This window comes from Mastigoproctus giganteus, chromosome 14 (genome assembly GCF_048544385.1).
Source record: "Mastigoproctus giganteus isolate SK-2022 chromosome 14, ASM4854438v1, whole genome shotgun sequence".
Classification (NCBI taxonomy): domain Eukaryota; kingdom Metazoa; phylum Arthropoda; class Arachnida; order Uropygi; family Thelyphonidae; genus Mastigoproctus; species Mastigoproctus giganteus.
The window spans coordinates 10,784,975-10,805,362 of NC_143588.1; the positions used below are offsets into that span (position 1 = coordinate 10,784,975).

The 20,388-nt window shown below is 37.0% G+C and overlaps 1 protein-coding gene across 3 annotated transcripts in view; it reads left to right on the forward strand.

The window, feature by feature from the left end:
* The window catches only part of LOC150074975 (ATP-binding cassette sub-family C member 1-like), an 889,139-nt gene that overhangs the window by 772,122 nt on the left and 96,629 nt on the right, over nucleotides 1–20,388 (forward strand). For all 3 annotated transcript variants that reach the window (XM_090388347.1, XM_090388349.1, XM_090388348.1), the window contains one exon: nucleotides 16,326–16,484. In XM_090388347.1, coding sequence (XP_090244473.1) covers nucleotides 16,326–16,484 — 159 coding nt within the window. The remainder of the gene's footprint in view (nucleotides 1–16,325; nucleotides 16,485–20,388) is intronic.

The following is a 20,388-nucleotide window of genomic DNA, read 5'->3' on the forward strand; positions in this document are numbered from 1 at the left end:
ACGTATGGGCTATACCAGTAGATGTATAGACTACTGGTATAGTACTGACGCTATGCTGCTGCAACAGGATCTGGAAAGGTTGAACAGATGGGCTGAGAGGTGGCAAATGAAGTTTAACATTGACAAATGTAAAGTACTACATATGGGAAACAGTAACCCCAGAGCAACGTATCAACTCTGCGGTACTACACTGACAGTGGTGGAGAATGAAAAGGACCTGGGGGTAATTGTGCAGGCAGATATGAAGTTCTCTGAGCAGTGCAGACGAGCTGCAAGAGTAGCTCATGGTGTCTTGTCAATGATATACAGGAATTTTTCTAGCAGGGATAAGGAGGTGATTATTCCCTTGTATAAGGCAATGGTTAGGCCACATCTTGAGTACTGTGTACAGGTCTGGAGGCCTCATTTCAAGAAGGATGTAGAGCTGCTGGAACGGGTACAGAGAAGGGCAACAAGATTAGTGAATGGAAAGGGTTGCTCTTACAATCTTGGCAACAAGATTAGTGAATGGAAAGGGTTGCTCTTACGAAGAAAGGCTTAAGTTTTGCAAATTACAGAGTCTGGAGACTAGGCACCGGCGAGGTGATCTGATAGAGGTGTATAAGGCTTTGAATGGTTTAAGCATGCTCAATGCCAATGGGATTCTTCATCTTGCTCAGAATAATCACCTCAGAGGGCATAAATTCAAATTGAGGAAGGACGGATGTCGGATAGATGTGCGGAAATTTGCCTTTGGCCAGCGGGTGGTTGGTTGGTGGAACCGACTTCCATCACTTGTTGTTGAAGTTGATAGCCTAAACAAATTTAAAGCTCAACTGGACAGGTATTTCGAACGAACGGAGGGGCGAAATGGGAGTGGTGTGTGTGTTTTTTTTTTTTTTTTTTTTTTTGGCTGATGCTGAATAAGCTTGCTTTCTTGCATCATGCCTCTACTAATGCTAATGACCCGGCGATTAGCCAGATGGGCAGGAGCAGCAGTGCATAGCACATGCTTCTTGATTAGACTGGGTTCGAGCCCGTGACCACCAAATATGGAGGATGCGGAAAAGTCAGGGAATGACAACCGCATATCCCCGGAGCAATATGGCCTTAGTTGCTAATGCGCATAAAAACCAAATAATAAACAAACAAAGAGTAGATGACCCCTACTACATCCTCTCCTAACCAAGCTTCATCAGCATAAAAGACTCACCTGGTGCAAAGAGCATGCACCAGGCAAGTAATCATAGCCTGAATTCAGAAAGTCACATTTACTCTACACCATGGATAGTTGTGTACGGATTTGGCGTCAACAACATGAGGCTCTTCATCCATCATGAATGGTATCAAAAGTGCAGGCCAGTGGAGGCAGTTGCATCAGTGTACTGATATGGTGTGAGGCATGTTTCACTTGCAGAAACGTGGACCCCTGGTGCATATGGAACAACGCTTCACTGGTCTCCGTTATGGTCAACTGCTTGCTGACTTGTACATCCCACTATGTTACATTTTTCCCCAATGGCGATGGTGTCTTCCAAGATGACAATTCACCGGGCCATCGGGCATTTGATGTGCAGGAATGATTTGAGGAACACAGTTCCAACTTCCAGCATATCGATTGGCCTCTGAATTCCCCCGATATCAATCCCATAGAGCAATTGTGGGACACTATGGAAAGGCATATGAGGCATCTGGATACACCAGTCACCTCCATACCTGAATTGCTAGCCATATTACACACAGCTTGGTTGGCCATACCTCCCGAACGCTTCCGACATCTTGTTGCATCAATGCCATGTCAGATAGCTGCTGTACTGAGAGCAACCTACCCTACGAAGTATTAGGTAGGTTGTCAGAATTCAGTGATCACTCAGTGTATGTATTAATATGATATGTCATATATGATATATATCATGTCATTAAGAATTTGCAGATACAGGATCCAGTAAGTGGCAGTGATCACAGCGTACTGATAGTGATTTACTTAAAGATGTGACGACCATCAGGGGTAAAGGGAAGAGATTCTGCTTCCATAAAGGTGACTGCGGTGGTTTCAGACAGTTTTTAAATTCTATACAGTGGGATCAACTGATGATGCTATCAACAGAAAATTTTAAATGAGAAAATTTAAAGGATATAATCCTGGAAACTACTAGGCTTTTCATACCAAGTAAGAAATACTCTTCAAGGTCTAAGTGAATGTCAGATGAACTAATGAGACTCGTGGCCGAGAATAAAAATGCATGGGATCTGTATAAATTATCAGGCAACGTAGAAGCCTATGGTAGATATAAGCTAGTCTGTAATGAAGTCACAAAGGAGGTTAGGCAAGTGAAGGCAGATTTAGAGAAATCTTTGAGAAAGGATGCTAAGAAAAACACAAGAACTTCTTTACTTATATAAGCTCTTGGAAGGAAGGGTTAGGAAGGGGATGAATCAGATTGGTCCACTTGATCGATGGTTCAGCTGTTGATGATCCTACTCAGATATCTGACAAACTAAACTGTACAAGTATTTTGCATCTACATTCACACCAGGAATTCTGTAGGGAAGTGGAGGACAGAAGCTTATTAAATTTTAATAGGGATGATTTTGTAGTAACTGAGAACAAAGTGGAGGACAAATTTTTGAAGTTAAACATAAGAAAGGAACCTGGGGTGGATGGGATCTATCCATTTATATTAAAGATGGCAGCAAAGGATGTAAGCAAACAATTAGCCATAATTTTGAGAGCTTCCTTGACTCGGGGGAGATCCCCATGGACTGGAAATGTGCAACCAAATTCACAAAGATTGATCAAAGGGTGACATGGGCAATTACCGACCTGTAAGTTTAACTTCTCTTCCAGGGAAATTAATGGAGACACTGGTTAAAGAAGCACAGTAGGATCATCTAGACAAGACTGCAGTTATAGTTCAGACACAGCATGGGTTTGTTGGGCGAAATCTTGTATGACAATTTGATCGGATACTATGATGCAAAAAATAATTTTGATATCATATATCAAATTGGATTTTAGGAAATTTTTTGATACTGTTGCGCATGGAAGACTACTGTGCAAATTGGAGCAGTATGGCATAAGGGAAAATTGCTGCTAAAAGGATGGCTGAGTGGGAGAAGAGAGCGAGTGGTAATCAGTGGACACTGCCGTTCATGGATTGTTCTTCATTGTTGGACCAATTGTTGTTTTTTGTATTTATTAATAATATTGATAAAGGTATATCAGGCTTAATGTCCAAGGTGGCAGATGATGTGAAAGTTGGTAGGGTTGTTAATGACACTGATGAGAGTACACTGCTGCCACAGGATCTAGAAAAGTTGAGCAGATGTGCTGAGAGGTGGCAAGTGATGTTTAACATTGACAAATGTAAAATACTGTATATGAGAAGCAGTAACCCCAGAGTAACATATGAACTGTGTGGTATTACACTGACAGTGGTAGAGAATGAAAAGGACCTGGGGATAATTGTGCAGGCAGATATGACGTTTTCTGAGTAGCTCATGGTGTCTTGTCAGTGATCTGTCTTGTCAGGAATTTTTCTAGCAAGGCTAAGGAGGTGATTATCCCCTTGTATAAAGCAGTGGTCAGGCCGCACCTTGAATACTGTATACAGGTCTGGAGGCCTCATTTTAGGAAGGATATAAAGCTGCTGGAACGAGTACAGACAAAGGCACTGAGAATGGGCAATGGAACAACAGGTTGCTCTTATGAAGAAAGGCAATTTTCCTGCAATTTTCAGTATCTGGAGCTTAGGCACCTGCGAGGTGATCTGATTGAGGTATATAAGGCCTTGGATGGTTTAAGCAAGCTCACTGCTGATGGGATTCTTCCTCTTGCCCAGACTAATTACCTAAAGTAAAGTAAAGTGCAGCCATTATCAACCCACTGCAGGATGGAAGCCTCCTCAACAATTCATGTTGAGGGAAATGGACCATAATCTACCACGCTGGTCCAGTGCGGGTTGGCAGATCGACCGTATTCAGCAGTCAGGGGCTTGAACCCCGGTCTACTCAAAGAGTGTGTGCTACTGCACTCCCGCTCCTGCCCACTCGCCTACGGAGGACTAATTACCTGAGGGAACACAAATTCAAATTGAGGAAAGTTGCTTGTAGAATAAATGTGTCAATTTTCCTTTACTCAGTGGGTGGTTGATTGCTGGAACAAACTTCCTTTGTTGTTATAGAAGTGGACAGCTTAAATAAATTCAATTCAGAACTAGACAAACATTTGGACTGAATGGATTGGGTGAAATGGGAGGAGAGGTTTTTTTTTTTCTTGTTTGATTTTCTATAAGCTTGCTTCCTTGCGTCATATGCCTCTACTAATGCTAATTCTAAATTAAAACTGAATTATGCCTAATGAAAGTAAAAAAACACCGCTCAAATGAATCATTATTTCTCTAGAATCAAAAATACAAATTTTGGATTGTCTTAAAAAAACAGGAAAAGGTATCATACGTTGCAAAAAGTTTAAATTAACAATCGAGACCATCAAGAAAAATTAACAGGAAATTAGAACTGTTGTTGCTGCAGGATCTTTCAATTTCGCAAATATGATAGCCCATCATCAAGTGCCAATAATTGCGAAAATGGGAAAAGCACTGAGTATTTGGATTGACTATAGCAGTAAAAAACAGATCCCCCTTAGAGGGCAATGTAAAAAAACAAAAGGCACTAAAAATTTATAACCATTTAAAAGAAAATGGAGCATCTGTTATTCTAGAGTTTCTTGCCAGTAAAAGTTAGTTTGAGAGATTTAAAAACCACTTCTCGTCGATATAAGAATTACAAGGGGAAAGTGCATCAGATGATAATTAAGCTGCCAAGAAGTATGCAGAGGAATTTCAAAAAATTATTGAAGAACTCAGGTACACTCCACATCAAGTTTTCACTGCTGATGAGTCATGTCTTTGGTGGAAAAAATGCCCAACAGAACATTTATTTCAAAAAAGAAGACAAAACTGCACCAGGTTTTAAGGCATCAAAACATCATGTAATGTTACTTATGTGCAGGTTGGCAGATCGACACTGAGAATGGGGAATGGAGATTACATGATAAAACTTATGCTAGTTTATAGATCCTCTAATCCTTGTGCAATGAAAGGTGTAAATAAAAAAGCTTGGGTAACCGCTGGTTTATTTCAAGGATGGTTTCTAAATTGTTTTATGCCAGCTGTGGAAAACTATTTAAAGTGGAAAAATCTTAATGTCAAAATTTTATTACTATTGAATAATGCGCCAGGCCAACCAAAAGATTGAAGTCATCCAATTGTTTAAGTAATGTACCTAACACCTAATACAACTTCTTAATTCAACCATTAGCTCAAGACATATCTACCTTTAACACTCATTAATCAGAAAATTGTTACAATGGATTTAAAAAAAAAAAATGATTTTGAATCTATTGAAGTGATAGAGGCATAAAAACATTTTTCAGTTGTGGACTGTATCGGAATCATAGCTTTATTTCTAAAAGAAGTAAAACTGTCAACATTAAATACGTGTTGGAAAAATGTATGGTCAGGGTCAATTCATTCAGGAAAGGTGGTCGAACCGGCAGAAAACGGAATTGGTGTGATAGTAGAACTTGATAAGTCGGTGGAGGGGAAGGTTTTGATGATATGACCATTGCTGATATAAATTTAAAAACTTCATTTTGACTATCTGAAGCAGTTCACTGGGTTGCACATCACTTAGCAAAGCAATAAATTGTAAACATGAGAAAAGCTGTTATTGAGAGAGAGAAGAGGTGAGTTTTAGTGTGAACATGAGAATGCAGTTGTAATACAGTATACAGGTAACCCCCAATTTACGCAGATTCGCTTTTATGTGGATCACTCTATATATGTTACACTGTTGTCTATACCAGGGGTCGGCAGACTACTGTTTTTTTAACAAACCTGGCCATTTTTGTACGGCCCATTTATCCAAGTGTTCAGGCTGTACATTGCACAACCATTGCTTTGTGCTGCTGCTGCTCGCTTCTCCTTTATGAGTGGTAATTTATAGTGTCTTGAGTACCATGTGTTTCATCCTATCACAAGTTTACTTCGGTGCCGACTGGGCTAGCCGGGTGGTTAAAGTGCCTGCCTGGCAACCCAAAGGTCGCGGGTTCGATTCCCGCCTTGGGCTTTGATCAAAGTACTGCAAAAACCTTGGGAGGTGCATTATAGCCACAGAAGCCTATGCGCCAACAACTACCAAAAAAAAAAAAAAAAAAAAGTTCGGTGAATTTTGTTATATATATATATATATATATATATATATATGTTCACGGTACAATGAAATTCTTGGCACTCAAAATACTATTAAGTTACCACTGCATGAAGGAGTGGCGAGCAGCAGCACAAAACTACGATTGCGCAACATATGGCCCAAACACTTGTGTAAGCAGGCCGTACAAAAATGAATGGGTAGGCCAGATTTGTTATGCAAATAGTAGTTTGCTGACCCCTGGTCTGTATGTTGCTGCCCACTTGCTCACATGTGCCGTGTGTGCAGCACATTACCTCATATCTGCGAGTTCAAAATTCGTTGCTGATTTGAAGACGAACTTTAAAAACTGAGGTACGTAAACATCGGTTCGATACACTTCCAGTACTGTTGTTTCTACATTTTAATAATTTATTACTGGTTTAATTTGCACCCTTATTAAACATGTCATAAGACTGGTGAAGGAAAGTCACACAACAATGAGGATATGCCAGCACATAAATGAATTTGGATACAAAGTTAAAAATCACACAAAAACTGAAGTCCAGATTTAAGATTATTGACATTGCACATGAATTTAAGTTAAGCGAGTCAACAATAAGAACAAACCTTAAAGATAAGGATAAAATTAAAGAAGTGGGTGAAAATGTTACTCCCTTCTCAGCAAAGAAAATCACCCATTCTCAGAGTGGAAAAATCGAGAGTTGGAAAAATTGTTAATTGTGTGGATCGAAGATTTAAATCAAAAATTTCTATCAGTCAACATGCAAATAATTCCAACATTTTCAGCCATTTTCGATTCAGAAAGAGAGCAAATTTGCACAATTTAAGAATAATGGGGGAATCAGCAAGTGCTAACAGAGAAAGTGTTGATGAATTTATCAACTAATTTCAAGAATCAATTGGAAAAAAGTACCCACCAAATTTAATTTTTAATTTTAACGAAACAGGTCTTCTTTGGAAGACGATGCCATCACAAACATTTATTTTGTGAGAAGAAAAAGTTGCATCCGATTTTAAACCTGCTAAAGATTGTGTTACAATTCTTTTAGGCAGCAATGTGACAGGAGATTTTAAAATTAAACCACTTGTTATCTACCATTCTGAAAATCCACATTGCATGCACGTCTATATGAACAATAAAAATTCTCTTCCCTTTATTTGGAAGAGCAACTGCAAAGCTTGGGTAACACAAACCATTTTTGAAGACTGGTTCAAAAATTATTTTTGTCCATTGGTTAAGAATTATTGCTCTAAAAATTGGTGTTGAACCTCGAGCTTTACTGTTATTAGATAACGCTCCTGCTTATCCTCTTAATTTGGAATCACTTAGTAATTTTCCAACTCAAATTGACTTCCTACCTCCCAACACAACATCAGTTTTGCAGCCTATGGATCAAGGAGTAATAGCCACGCTCAAGGCATTTAAGGCAAACATTTCAACAGTTAATTGCAGACATTGATGGTCAAGATGAGGACAATATGAGAGAGTGGTGAAAAAAATTTAGCATTCTACAGGCAATTTGTAACATAGATGAGTCGTGGAAAGAAGTTTCAACATCTTGTTGAAATTATTATTATAACAATTATTCCCAGAAAATGAAGCGCGCTCACCCTCAGATACAAGTCCCAGAATTGTCAAAGAAATCAGTAACGTGACAACTGAAGCAGGAATTGATGGTGTAACAACAGATGATCTGAATGAATTACTAAACTCCCACAGTCAACCTTTAACAAATGAGTAGCTGCAAACCTAGAATTTAATGTGGCATTCATAGAAAAGAATCTGAATCGACACCAGAAAAATCATTGTCAATTCAAATTCTAGAAAAAGCTCTATCATTTGCATAATCAATGCATGAATTTGTTAGAGGAGCATGACCGTGATTTTGCAAGAGTAGATGAACTTAGATGAGGTTGCGATCAGGTGATGGACTGTTATAAGCAAATTTTACAAACAGAACATTTGTTAGGCAAGTGATGCAAACCACATTGGATTCGTATTTTGGAAAAAAAAAAAAATAAATAAATCTACTACGACATGAATGAGTTCTATGTGATTTTTGTTCTAAGTCATTTTGAAAACTGCAATACTGTGTGTATGTAATTAAAGTTTGTATTTATGTGTACTTTAAATAAAAGTTTCATATTATTTCATTGTATTTTGAATAAAAATGATTTGTTTCGAGGTATTTTGTACTCTGCATTAATATGAGAAAAGAAAAAAATCAATCAGTAAAAACAGTCCAAAGACATGAAAAAAAAAAAAGTATCTCATTTTTTAATGTGGAAATTTGCTTTATGCAGATTTCTTATACCACATCCCCTGCATAAAATGGGGGTTGCATGTACTGTACAATAAATTTCTTTAAAAAAAATTAACACTCTACAATTGTACTCTAATACTTTTGCATTAGAGTGCTCCACAAATGCATGCTACATTAATAAAATTGCCAGTCAAACATAGACAATTTTATTGAAACCTCTCCATAGTCTGTCACCACCATATTGCATGTCTAGATCTTCAAAGTGCAAAAAAAACTGACTCACATATTTTGCACTACCATCTGTCTATTCTCTAAGGCTCAGTTTTGTTTCCTCGAAGTTGTGTGGTTGTTGCAGTACTGTAGTAATTTTCAAATGGACAGATTCTGGACGATTTTGAAATTCAGTGCAGAGTTCCTGGCCCGGGTAAGAATTTACAGTATGTCTCGAAAGCAGTTAACTTTCAAAGAAAAAGTAGAAGTGATAGAATATTATAGAAAAGAAAAGTGTGGAGTTCATAAGTTTTTTTTTTATTATTAAAACCCCAAACTCGAGAGGTATTAGAACCTATCGTACTAAGTACTGTGCATGGTTTGAAGGTTGAGAAGATGAAAGAAGATATTTCTTGACATTAGACTGAACTTCTGTAGACTAATTTTCAGGAAATATGTATGAAGGAAGGTTGTTCCAGAAAATGGCAGTTCAATGAATAAACGAGGAAGATGAAATGTTGGTGTTTTTGAAGTTGGAGAGTAAATGGATGTTGGCTGGTGACAGCACGTGTTCAGACTGTTTTGAAAGAGAGAGTGGGAATTACAGAAGCCAATTCAGAAGAACAGTGCTCATGGAAATATCTGTAGAAAAGGCATGCAGCAGACACAGTATGTCTATGAGACAGAGCGGAGAGATTCTAATAGAGATGAGTCGTCAATTAACTTAACTGCCATTCTTCTGAATAGAATCTAGAAGCCTGAGAGAGGTTTTGGGGGCACTGCCCCAGATGTGGGAACAATATTTCATGGTAGGGCAGATTTGCATTTGTACAGAGCGAACAGCTGTTTGGAAGAAAATGTAATGGCGAGAGCAAAAGAGAAAACCAAATTTTTTAGATGCAGAGGAAGCAATATTTGTAATGTGCTTGTGCCAAGAGAGATTAGAAGTCAGGGTAATCCCCAAAAGAGATATATTTTGCCTAGAAATCGGAGTGTCAATAAAGAAAAGCATAGGAGCAGAAGAATCCTTTTTGCGAGATATAAGACAAGACTGAGTTTTAGAAGGATTGAAATCAACTAAGTTGTCTTTGCCCCACTGGAGATCGACATTTAAGGAATTAGTAGCAGATGTTCAAGCTGATTGAGTAGGGCAAGGTTTCTCAAACTGAAGTTAGCTGATCATTTCAAATTTTTAAAGACTTCAGCAGCAACAACAATTATTAAAAATCAAGAAGCTTTGCTAAAACAGTAACAGGAAAATTGAAATGGAAAGTAGTACCATACATTTTCTCATGGCAAAGGTGCTTTTTGTAGATAAATTGACATTTGAGTGGTTTAGTTGAATATGCAGTCAAAATAATTTCCATTTCTCTGGGCCTATGATTCAAACCAAAGCTTTAGAGATTGCTAAAGAAATTGATACGACTGACTTTGACAAGGGTCTAATGGCCGGTTAGGTAAGTTCCCTAAGTCACAGTACATCCTTCAAAGCAATTTGTGAGCTGATGTTAATTCGGAAACTATTGCTGAGTTGGGGGGGGGGGGAAGAAAGGCTGTCACCAATACTTGTTGCATACTCACAAGAAAACATGCTGGATTTCTCTGGGCCTATGATTCAAACCAAAGCTTTAGAGATTACTAAAGAAATTGATACCACTGACTTTGACAAGGATCTAATGGCTGGTTAGATAAGTTCCATAAGTCACAGTATATCCTTCAAAGCAATTTGTGAGCTGATGTTAATTCGGAAACTGTTGCTGAGTCGGGGGAGAAAGGCTGTCATCAATACTTGTTGCATACTCACCAGAAAACATGTTGGATACCGATGGAATGGGTGTCTCTTTTTTTGTGCAGTTCTGTATAAAACTGCCTTGGGGGAAAACGTGTGCTGGAAGTAAAGTGGCAATGAAGTGTATAACTGTACTTTTCTGTACAAGAATGATGGGCACTGGTGAAGTACCTCTTGTTGTAGGCAAATCTATGAAACCAAGATGGTTTTAAAGGTTTGGATTTAAGCAAACTCAATGTACAGTCAGTCCTCGTATAGCACGACAGTTGTGTTCCTAGAAACCCTCACGAAGTATAAACAACAGGCCCTATGGAAAAAATAGGGTTAGGTGCTGACCACTCAAGATTGAACACACATTTTTAACCAAAGCATTACCAAACACAACAAATAATCATAATAAAATACTTACATATTTTATTATGACTATTACGTAATAAAATATTGCTAATACTTTTGCTTCTATCATAAGCAAACTTGTTCTTTGTTTGATCTTCTATCCAAACAGACATTCCATCTCTTCCAATTCTTTGTGTCTTGATCTAATGGATTTTAATTACACTTTGAGTTGTTCCTGCTGTGAAAGTTGTTTTTATTTACTCTGCATTCTTTCTAATTCTTGGCATTGCCTCGTATAGGCCTGTAGCACGTGCAATATCACATGGTCTTTCACTTCACTCAAAGCGTTTCACAACTTCATATTTTTTCTCTATCGACAGAGATGGACTGGCCATAAGCCTTACTGGGGAAACCCCAGTGGGCCGGAGGCCAGTGTGATTTTGGCCATAAATGCTAGTATGAGGCCACTACAAATTTTCCCGAGTAAGAATTTTTGATCCAGTCCACCTCTGTTTATCGATATTGCTTTTCTTTTTCTCTCTAAATCTGTAGTGTCTTCACCAGGATGCTTCCTTTTCACACCTTTTAAGTATTTTACTCATTTTTAGGGAATAAAGCACAATTACAAAATGAGGAGACATGCTTGATACACATAAACAAAGCTGTAGCAACTGAATAAACAACACTGTAAAGGTAGAGACACTATTAACACCTCAGTAGCTCACATTTTACTAAAGCACATTTTTGGGGTTACTACCATAAAACAATAAAAACAATTTCCAGTTTCGTTCCTGCTAGTGGAATCTGTTATAAATTGGTAGTAAACTCAATCTAATTGCATTTGCGATAATATTGATAACTGGAATTGTGTGGGTTTTTATGTTATTATGGTGAAATGTGTTTTCCCTTCACTGATATAAAAAACAAATACATTTTCAGAATCTTCTCTGCATTCCTATGTTGCATTCAGTTCCGCGTTCGACTGCCATTTCTTGTAAACGCAAAGGTGAATCGTGCATAAGCGAATTCGGTTCGTGTTATATATGATATCGTTCTGCTATTTATAAATCGTGTATGATCAAATTCATGCAGTGTAAACACATTATACGAGGAATGACTGTACATTGAAAATCAAACAATAAAGCTTGGATGACTAGGTAGATAATGAAGAATGGTTGATCCATTTGTATAAAAGAATGATTTGCCTGATGAGAAAAGACATTTTATTTCTTGATAATGCCACATCTCACCCACACATTAAACTAAATAATATTGAAACGGTGTTTTTTTCCTCCCAACATCACATCCGCTTCTCAGCCACTAAATGAGGGAATAATTGCAAACTTACAAATTGCAAAAGATGAAATATCGACAAATGGTTCTTCAACACCTGATTTCAAAACTTATGAAGAAAAAAGTTGTTCAAAACTGCAAAACTATAGATGGTACTACAAGCTATAATCTGGATTAATGTATCGTGGAATGCAGTGAGCCTTCTAAAAACTGCTTCCACAAATCAGGATTTGATTTGAGTGTTAATCAGTGTAATGATGACTTTGCAGATGCAGCTGATGCTTCTGTACTTAATGGCTTGCAATGGGCACTAGGAAATTCATCACTAAGTGGTGATGAATATGTTTCTGTAGATTAAGTTATGGTGGAAGGCACGAACACTAAAGTAAAAGACATTGTAAATGAATTTATGAACAATGAAGAACTTAGGGAGGAAGATGAAGACCCTGATAAGGATGAACAACAACATAACCCCCAAATTAAAAAAAATATATATGCTGATGCATTAGATTACCTAAACATATTAAAAGAATTCTGTGTGAGCAAAAACAATGAATATGGAATAAAACTAGTGAGTGATCTTAATTATTCACAATGAAAATGAAATACTCTAAACAAAGCAATTATATTCATTTTTTACTAAAAGTTAATGAAATTTTATAATAAATAACATAAATAAAAGTCCATTATTTATTAAAAAATAATTATGCATTATTTATTAAATGTTAATTGAAACACCAAAGTATAACAATAAGCAGTAAAAGAGTGTGTTAAGTAACCAGTAGTGAATTTCATCTTTCTGAATTATTTAAACTGACCACGTGTACAATAATGACTACAATAATGAGCAAAGTGAACACTTTTCTCTGCCCTGTGACATCTGCTATAAAGAGGTTTCATTGTATATAAAAGGGAAAATAGGACTGAATTTTGCAATTGCAAAGATACATTTAGATGTATCACTTCTTAATGTAGCAGGTGTCTCTGAGAAGGTACCTGCTACACTATTGTTGAATGTAACCTTGGCAAGAACAGAGTTTTAGGCCATATGGGATGCCATGATCAAATATTCACACAAAGCCAAATTACGGAAAAAGTCATGTGAGCATAACAAGAACCTGTATTTAGGATTTGTTAATCTTAAAAAAAAAACATGATAAAGTACCAAGAAATCTTTCAAATTTTAAAAAAAAATATGGCATTGAGGATAATCTTTTTTATAATTTTAATTAAAGTTCTAGCAATGTTTATGTGATAGAGGTAAAAATTATATCATTACATGCAGAGGATATTGTTTACTAAATAATTTAAATATCTAAATAACCAAAAATAATTTAGTAATTTTGTGTATCTAGGAACACTCTTTAATGAAGTGGGACGATTAGACATGAAAATAACAATAGAATAATTAAAGCAGGAAGTTTAAGAAGCCAGATAAACAAATTTGCTTGCAGCAAAAGTTAAATACTAACAGATGGATGCAATGGCAAGGTTCTGTGGCTTTATTACAAATGAGAAAATAAGGGTCTTAGGCAGTGGTGGGATTCAAATAATTTAACAACCGGTTCGCTGCCCTAATGACCGTTCTAAGTATAAAAAAACTATATACCGAAAGGTAGTTTATTATTTCATGCAGTTAATACTTAAATAAGAACAATAAAAGAGGTCCACAAAACTAGATTATGTTATAAGAAAGAGTTTTAAAATATTAATGAAAAAATATTAAATAATACCTGACAAAAAAACAATAAAGCTGTTATTTAAGATATTTCCATATTGCTTCTTGATTGGCGTCCTCACTTGCAATTTTCTTCGCTTTTATCCGAGCATCATCGGCTGAGTGATTTATCCTTAACTACTGTAGGAGTAGGATCCCATTCCTTTAGAGGTAGACCGATTAGACTAATAGTCATTGTGTTTGATATATTAGAAACAGTTAGGCGACTTCTCTTCTCTGAACATATGATGTTCATCTTTGAAAAACCCCTTTCCGCTTCTGCTGAACTTACAGCAATTGTTCTGATAATATTTTTAGCTCTTTGAACACTTTCAGGATAATTCTGGAATTGCATAATTCAAGGAATTTTTTAAAACGTTTACCAAGAAATCTCGATAATCATTAATATCAAATTGGCTACAACTTGCTTTTAAATGTTTACAATCCATTAGTCTTTTTTTTTTCAAATTCGTTACAATGTTTTCTAAAAGTCTTTCCCGAGGAAGCCCGAGACAAATCGATGATTTTCTACAAATTTTATATTTTTGAAGATTTCTGAAGTAATTAATTCATCAACTTTTTTTTCGTATGGACCCTTTTCCTTTCCAAGCATTTGAAATGCTTTAATAGATCTTATCACGAGTTTTTGAGCCTTTATTATGTCTATATTTCTTGCTTGCAGTGCATTTGAAAGAAGAGAAATTTCGTTTAAAATATCAATCATCAATGCCAAATCAGTTATAAAATATATATTTTCAAGACGGGCAGCCATACCTAAGTACTTTTTATTTGAATAAAAATAGTGATGTACCGCTGGATAAGCGGGCCACACAGCTAGGGTTGACCTTAAACCACAGGCAGCCTATCTTGGTCCCAAAACTCTACCAATCTTTATAATTTCAATTCCAAATTGTTCGGATATTTTGGAAAGTTCAATTTGGTTCTTATTGGATTGATGAAAAATAGTATATATCTTATCAATAAATATTTTAAAATGATTTACTTGCTTTGTTTCCTTTATCGAATCATCGAAAACAAGATGGAGGCGATGATTTAAACAGTGCCATATTATTATGTTTGGAAACTCTTTTGGAATCCTAGTGCTCACTCAAGATTTTCTTCCAAGCATAACGCTGGCACCATCGGAGCAAAATCCTATTAAATTTTTTTCTAGTTAGTTCTTAGTAAGTCCAACATTATTTAAACTTTCCATAACTGAAGAACGTATTGTCTCTGCATCTTGTTTTTCCAATTCAACTAGTTCAACGAAAATTGTTGGTGATGTAACTGAATCCAAGGCCAATTATAATACAACAAATTCTGATTTTGGTTTCTTATTGAAAAAAATTTGTCAAACTCTGTTGCCTTTTCATCCTTTTAAGGGCTACTGCAAAAAATTTTAAAAATGTTTTATTTTAATATATTATAGAGCAGGAGCGGATATGTGCCAATATATTTGAATATTTGTACTGGTTCTGTCCACGTGTGGTCATATCATAAACTTTTATAAACAAAGCACTATGCTTATACCATTGATCAACATCAGTCCGAACATACATTTTCTTCATTTTATCGACATTAAACGAAAATTTCTTGCTGAATTAATAAATGGCATAGAATACCAGGCGCCCACCTTAGAGAGAACCCTGATCACAAGTGCCATTTTAACAACCGGTTCGCCGAACTCAACAAAAAATTAGGTATCGGTTCTGCCAAACCGGTGCGAACCGGCTGAATCCCACCACTGGTCTTAGGTAAAAAAAAGTCCACTTTGTGGATATTATTATTATTAGCTATATGGTGCAAGGAAACTTGAAGCTTATGCTACACCAGCCAAAAAAAAAAAAAAATTCCCGAGTTACCTTGAGAGAGAGAGAGAGAGAGAGTCAAAAGTAAAGAGGAATCACCAAGAAAGAGAAGAATGATGATATCCAGCTCAGGACCCTGGGTGTGTCAAGCCCATACTCACCGGATGTGACTCTCTAGCAAAAGTGAATGACAATAGGCCCAGTGGCAGGTCATTCAATGGTGTCTAGCAGGTATTAGGAGTAAGCAGGTACTCTAGCTAGGGCTAGAAATCTAATAGGAAATAAGACAGCATGGATGAGAAAGGTAAATAAGAAGGCTGGTCTAGAACAACTGATTAGCATTATTACAATAACCAGTACACCACTTTATACTTTAATTCTTGCCCATTTGTGACAAAAGTTAAGGTATGAATTAACTTTTTTTTTTCTAATACTTGTAATATAATTCTAATTTTTCTAGTTTTAATATAAATTTATAAGTACTACTGTTGTTATTTCCACTTGTTTAGCAGTTCATTATCTCTAACCTTGGTATAGATTATAGGTGCAGTATGAATGAATAATTGATTAAACAATATCTAAGTTTGAAATCTGCTTATCTTTTTAAAAATTTCAATCTTCATTTTGAAATTTTATTTTAATATGTTAGAAATTAGTAATTGTTAGTTTAGTGTTATATAATCTAACTATGAAATTTTTATTTCCTCTTACAGATTGGTATTGTTGGAAGAACAGGTGCGGGAAAATCATCTCTCACCCTTTCTCTTTTTCGCATTATTGAACGAACATCTGGCTCTATTTCTATTGATGGAGTAGATATATCAAAGATTGGCCTTCATGATTTGCGGTCTTGCATTACAATAATACCCCAGGTCAGTTTTCCCTCATTGACTATGAATTTAATTAAACTGATATATTAACATTAGCATTAGTAAAGGCACATGAGAAAGCAAACTTATACAGCATCAGCCAAAAAAAAAACCTTCTCATTTCACACATCCACTTGCTCCAGATGTTTGTCTAGTTCTGCCTTGAATCTATTTAAGCTATCAACTTCTACAATGACAGGTGGAAGTTTGTTCCAGCAATCAACCACCCTCCTGGCTAAAGGCAAACTTCTGCAAATTTGTCCTACAACTGTCTTTCTTCAATTTGAATTTATGCCATCTCAGACAATTATTCTGAGCATGAGAAAGAATCACATCAGCATTGAGCATGCTCAAACCATTCAAGGCTTTATACATCTCAATCAGATCACCTCACAGGTGCCTAGTCTCCAGACACTGTAATTTGCAAAACTTAAACCTTTCTTCATAAGAGCAACCCTTTGTTCCATTCACTAATCTTGTTGCCCTTCTCTGTACTCGTTCCAGCAGCTCTATATCCTTCCTAAAATGAGGCCTCCAGACCTGTATATGGTATTCAAGGTGTGGCCTGACCATTTCCTTATACAAGGGGATAATCACCTCCTTATCGCTGCTAGAAAAATTCCTGTATATCACTGACAAGACACCATGAGCTACTCTTGAGGACCATCTGCACTGCTCAGAAAACTTCATATCTGCCTGCACAATTACCCCCAGGTCCTTTTCATTCTCTACCACTGCCAGTGTAATACCACACAGTTGATAAATTACTCTGGGGTTATTGCTTCCCATATGCAGTATTTTACATTTGGCAATGTTAACCTTCATTTTCCACTTCTCAGCCCATATGCTCAATGTTTCCAGATCCTGTTGCAGCAGGATCTGGAAACATTGAGCAGATGTGTCCTTAACAACCCTACCAACCTTTGTATCATCTGCAAACTTGGACATTCAGCTTGATATACCATCATCAATATCATTTATAAATACAGAAAACAATGGACCCAACACTGAACCCTGAAGGACTCCACTAATAACATTAGTCCACGATGAGCAGTGTCCATTGATTACCACTCCTGTCTTCTCCCCCTCAACCATCCCTTTATCCATAGCAGCAATTTGCCTCCTCTGATCAATAGCAGCCTTTGATCCTCCTTTGTGAATTGGGGTCACGTTTGCACATCTCCAGTTTGTTTGTTTGTTTTTTAGGAGCATTAGCAGCTAAGGCCATATTGCTACGGGATATGCAGTGGTCATTCCCTGACCTTTCCGCATCCTCCGTATTTGGTGGTGACGGGCTCAAATCCCAGTCTAATCAAGAAGCGTGTGCTACGCACTGCTGCTCCTTCCCACCTGGCTACGGAGTCAGCCACATCTCCAGTCTATGGGTACTTCCCCTGAGTCAAAAGAAGCTCTCATAATTATGGCTAAGGGTTCGCTTACTTCCTTTACTCCCTCCTTTAATATAAATGGATAGATTCCATCCACCCCGTTTATGTTTATCCTCAACAATTTCAAAGTTTATGCCTTTTTTATGTTTATCCTCAACAATTTCTTCTCCACTCTCCTCTCATTTATTACAAAATCATCTAGCTCACTGCCAGAGTTTACTTCACCTCTGGCATTCCCCTTCCTGAATAACTCCTCGTGTGTGAATGCAGATGCAAAATACTTGTTTAGTTTGTTAGCCACCTGAGCAGGATCCTCAATTGTTGAACCATCCAGTGGATAAATATGATTCATCCCTTTCCTTCTAGAGTTTACATAGGTAAAGAACTCTTTGCTGTTTTTCTTTGCATCCTTTGCCAAGAATTTCTCATAATCTGTCTTTGCCCTCCTAATCTTCTTTGTAACTTGGTTACAGACGAGCTTATTTCAATCATAGGCTTCCATGTCACCCATTAATCTATATGTATCCCATGCATTTTTCTTCTCTGCCATATGTCTCATTAGTTCATCTGACATCCATTTAGGCCTAAACCTTGAACAATATTTCTTAGTTGGTATGTAAAGCCTAGTACCTTTCAAGATAAGTTCTTTGAATGGTTCCCATTTTGAATTTGCTGTTGGTAACATCATCAGTTGGTCCCACTGTATAGAATTTAAATACTGTCTCAGACCATCATAGTCGCCTTTACAAAAGCAAAAACCCTTCCCTTTACCCCTGATGGTAGTTACTTCTTTGAGTAAATCCCACTTGAGCACACTGTGATCGCTGCCACCTAGTGGTTCCTTTATCTGCAGATTCTTAATGCATGAAGAATCACTACTGATAATCAGATCAAAAGTATTATTCCCTCTAGTTGCCTCCCGAACATGCTGATATAGGAAACAATCATCCAATAAATCGACAAAAGCCTTGCTAGAGTATGAGTGACCAACCCACAAATTCAGACCCACGTGGGTTCGTTAAGGGGACGTCTTGTCTGACCAATTTGATTGGATTCTGTGATGTGGTCACAAAGGAACTACATGCAAAGATTCATTTTGATATCATATATTTGGATCTTAGGAAGGCTTTTGATACTGTTACACATGGAGCTTGCTGCACAAATTGGAGCAGTGTGGCATTGAAGGCAAATTGCTGCTATGGGCAAAGGGATAGTTGGGAGAAGAGAGAATGGTAATTAATGGACACTGCTCTTCGTGGAGTAATGTTATTAGTTGAGTTTCCCAGGGTTTCAGTGTTGAGCCCATTGTTTTCTGTATTTATAATTAATATTGTTAATGGTATATCAGGCTTGATGTCTAAGTTTGCAGATGATACGAAGGTTGGCAGGGAAGAGTTGTTGAAGATACTAATGATGGTACACTACTGCAACAGGATTGAGAAAGGTTGAGCAAATAGGCTGAGAGATGGCAACTGAAGTTGAGCATTGACAAATGTAAAGTACTGCATATGGGTAGCAGTAACCCCAGAGTAATGTATCAACTGTGTGGTACTATACTGAGGGTGGTAGAAAATGAAAAGGACCTAGGGGTAATTGTTCAGTCAGATATGAAGTTTTCTGAGCAGTGCAGACGGTCTGCAATAGTAGCTCATGGTGTTTTGTCAATGATATACAGGAAAATTTCTAGCAAAGGAAAAGGAGGTGATTATCCCCTTGTATAAGGCAATGGTCAGGCCACACCTTGAATATTGTATACAGGTCAGGAGGCCTCATTTTAAGTAGAATGAAGAGCTACTGGAATGTGTACAGAGAAGGCAACAAGATTAATGAATGGAACAAAGGGTTGCTCTTATGAAGAAAGGTTTAAGATTTGTAAATTACAATGTCTGGAGACTAAGCACCTGATCTGATTGAAGTGCGTAAGGCTTTGAATTGTTTGAGCATGCTCAATGCTGATGGAATTCCTCCTCTTGCCCAGATTAATCGCCTGAGGGGACGTAAATTCAAATTAAGGAAAGACAATTGTAGAATAGATGTGCGGAAATATGCCTTTAGCCAGCAGGTAGTTGATTGCTGGAACAAACTTCCATATGTCATTGTGGAAGTTGATAGCTTAAATAAATTCAAGGCAGAACTAGACAAACATTCAGAATGAATTGATGGGTGAAACGATAAGGGTTTTTTTTTTTTTTTTTTTTTGGCTGATGCTGTATAAGGTTTCTTTCTTGCATCATATACCTTTACTAATGCTATTAATGATATACAAAAATCCAGCTGGAATAGTTTACCACCTGTGTGCGGTGAACTGAAGCAAAACAGTAAACTAGCAATGAAGGGAAAAACAACGAGCAAAATCATAGGTCACTGTATAACACATAATACTAAAAGTATTAATTAAGTTTCTTCGATTTAGCAACTTAGGATTAAGGAGCCCATAAGTTCTTTAATTCCAAGGAGGAATTTTCTCCAGTTAGGTTTATTGTCATGAGGAGATTTTCTGTCTGGAATTAACTTTGCTA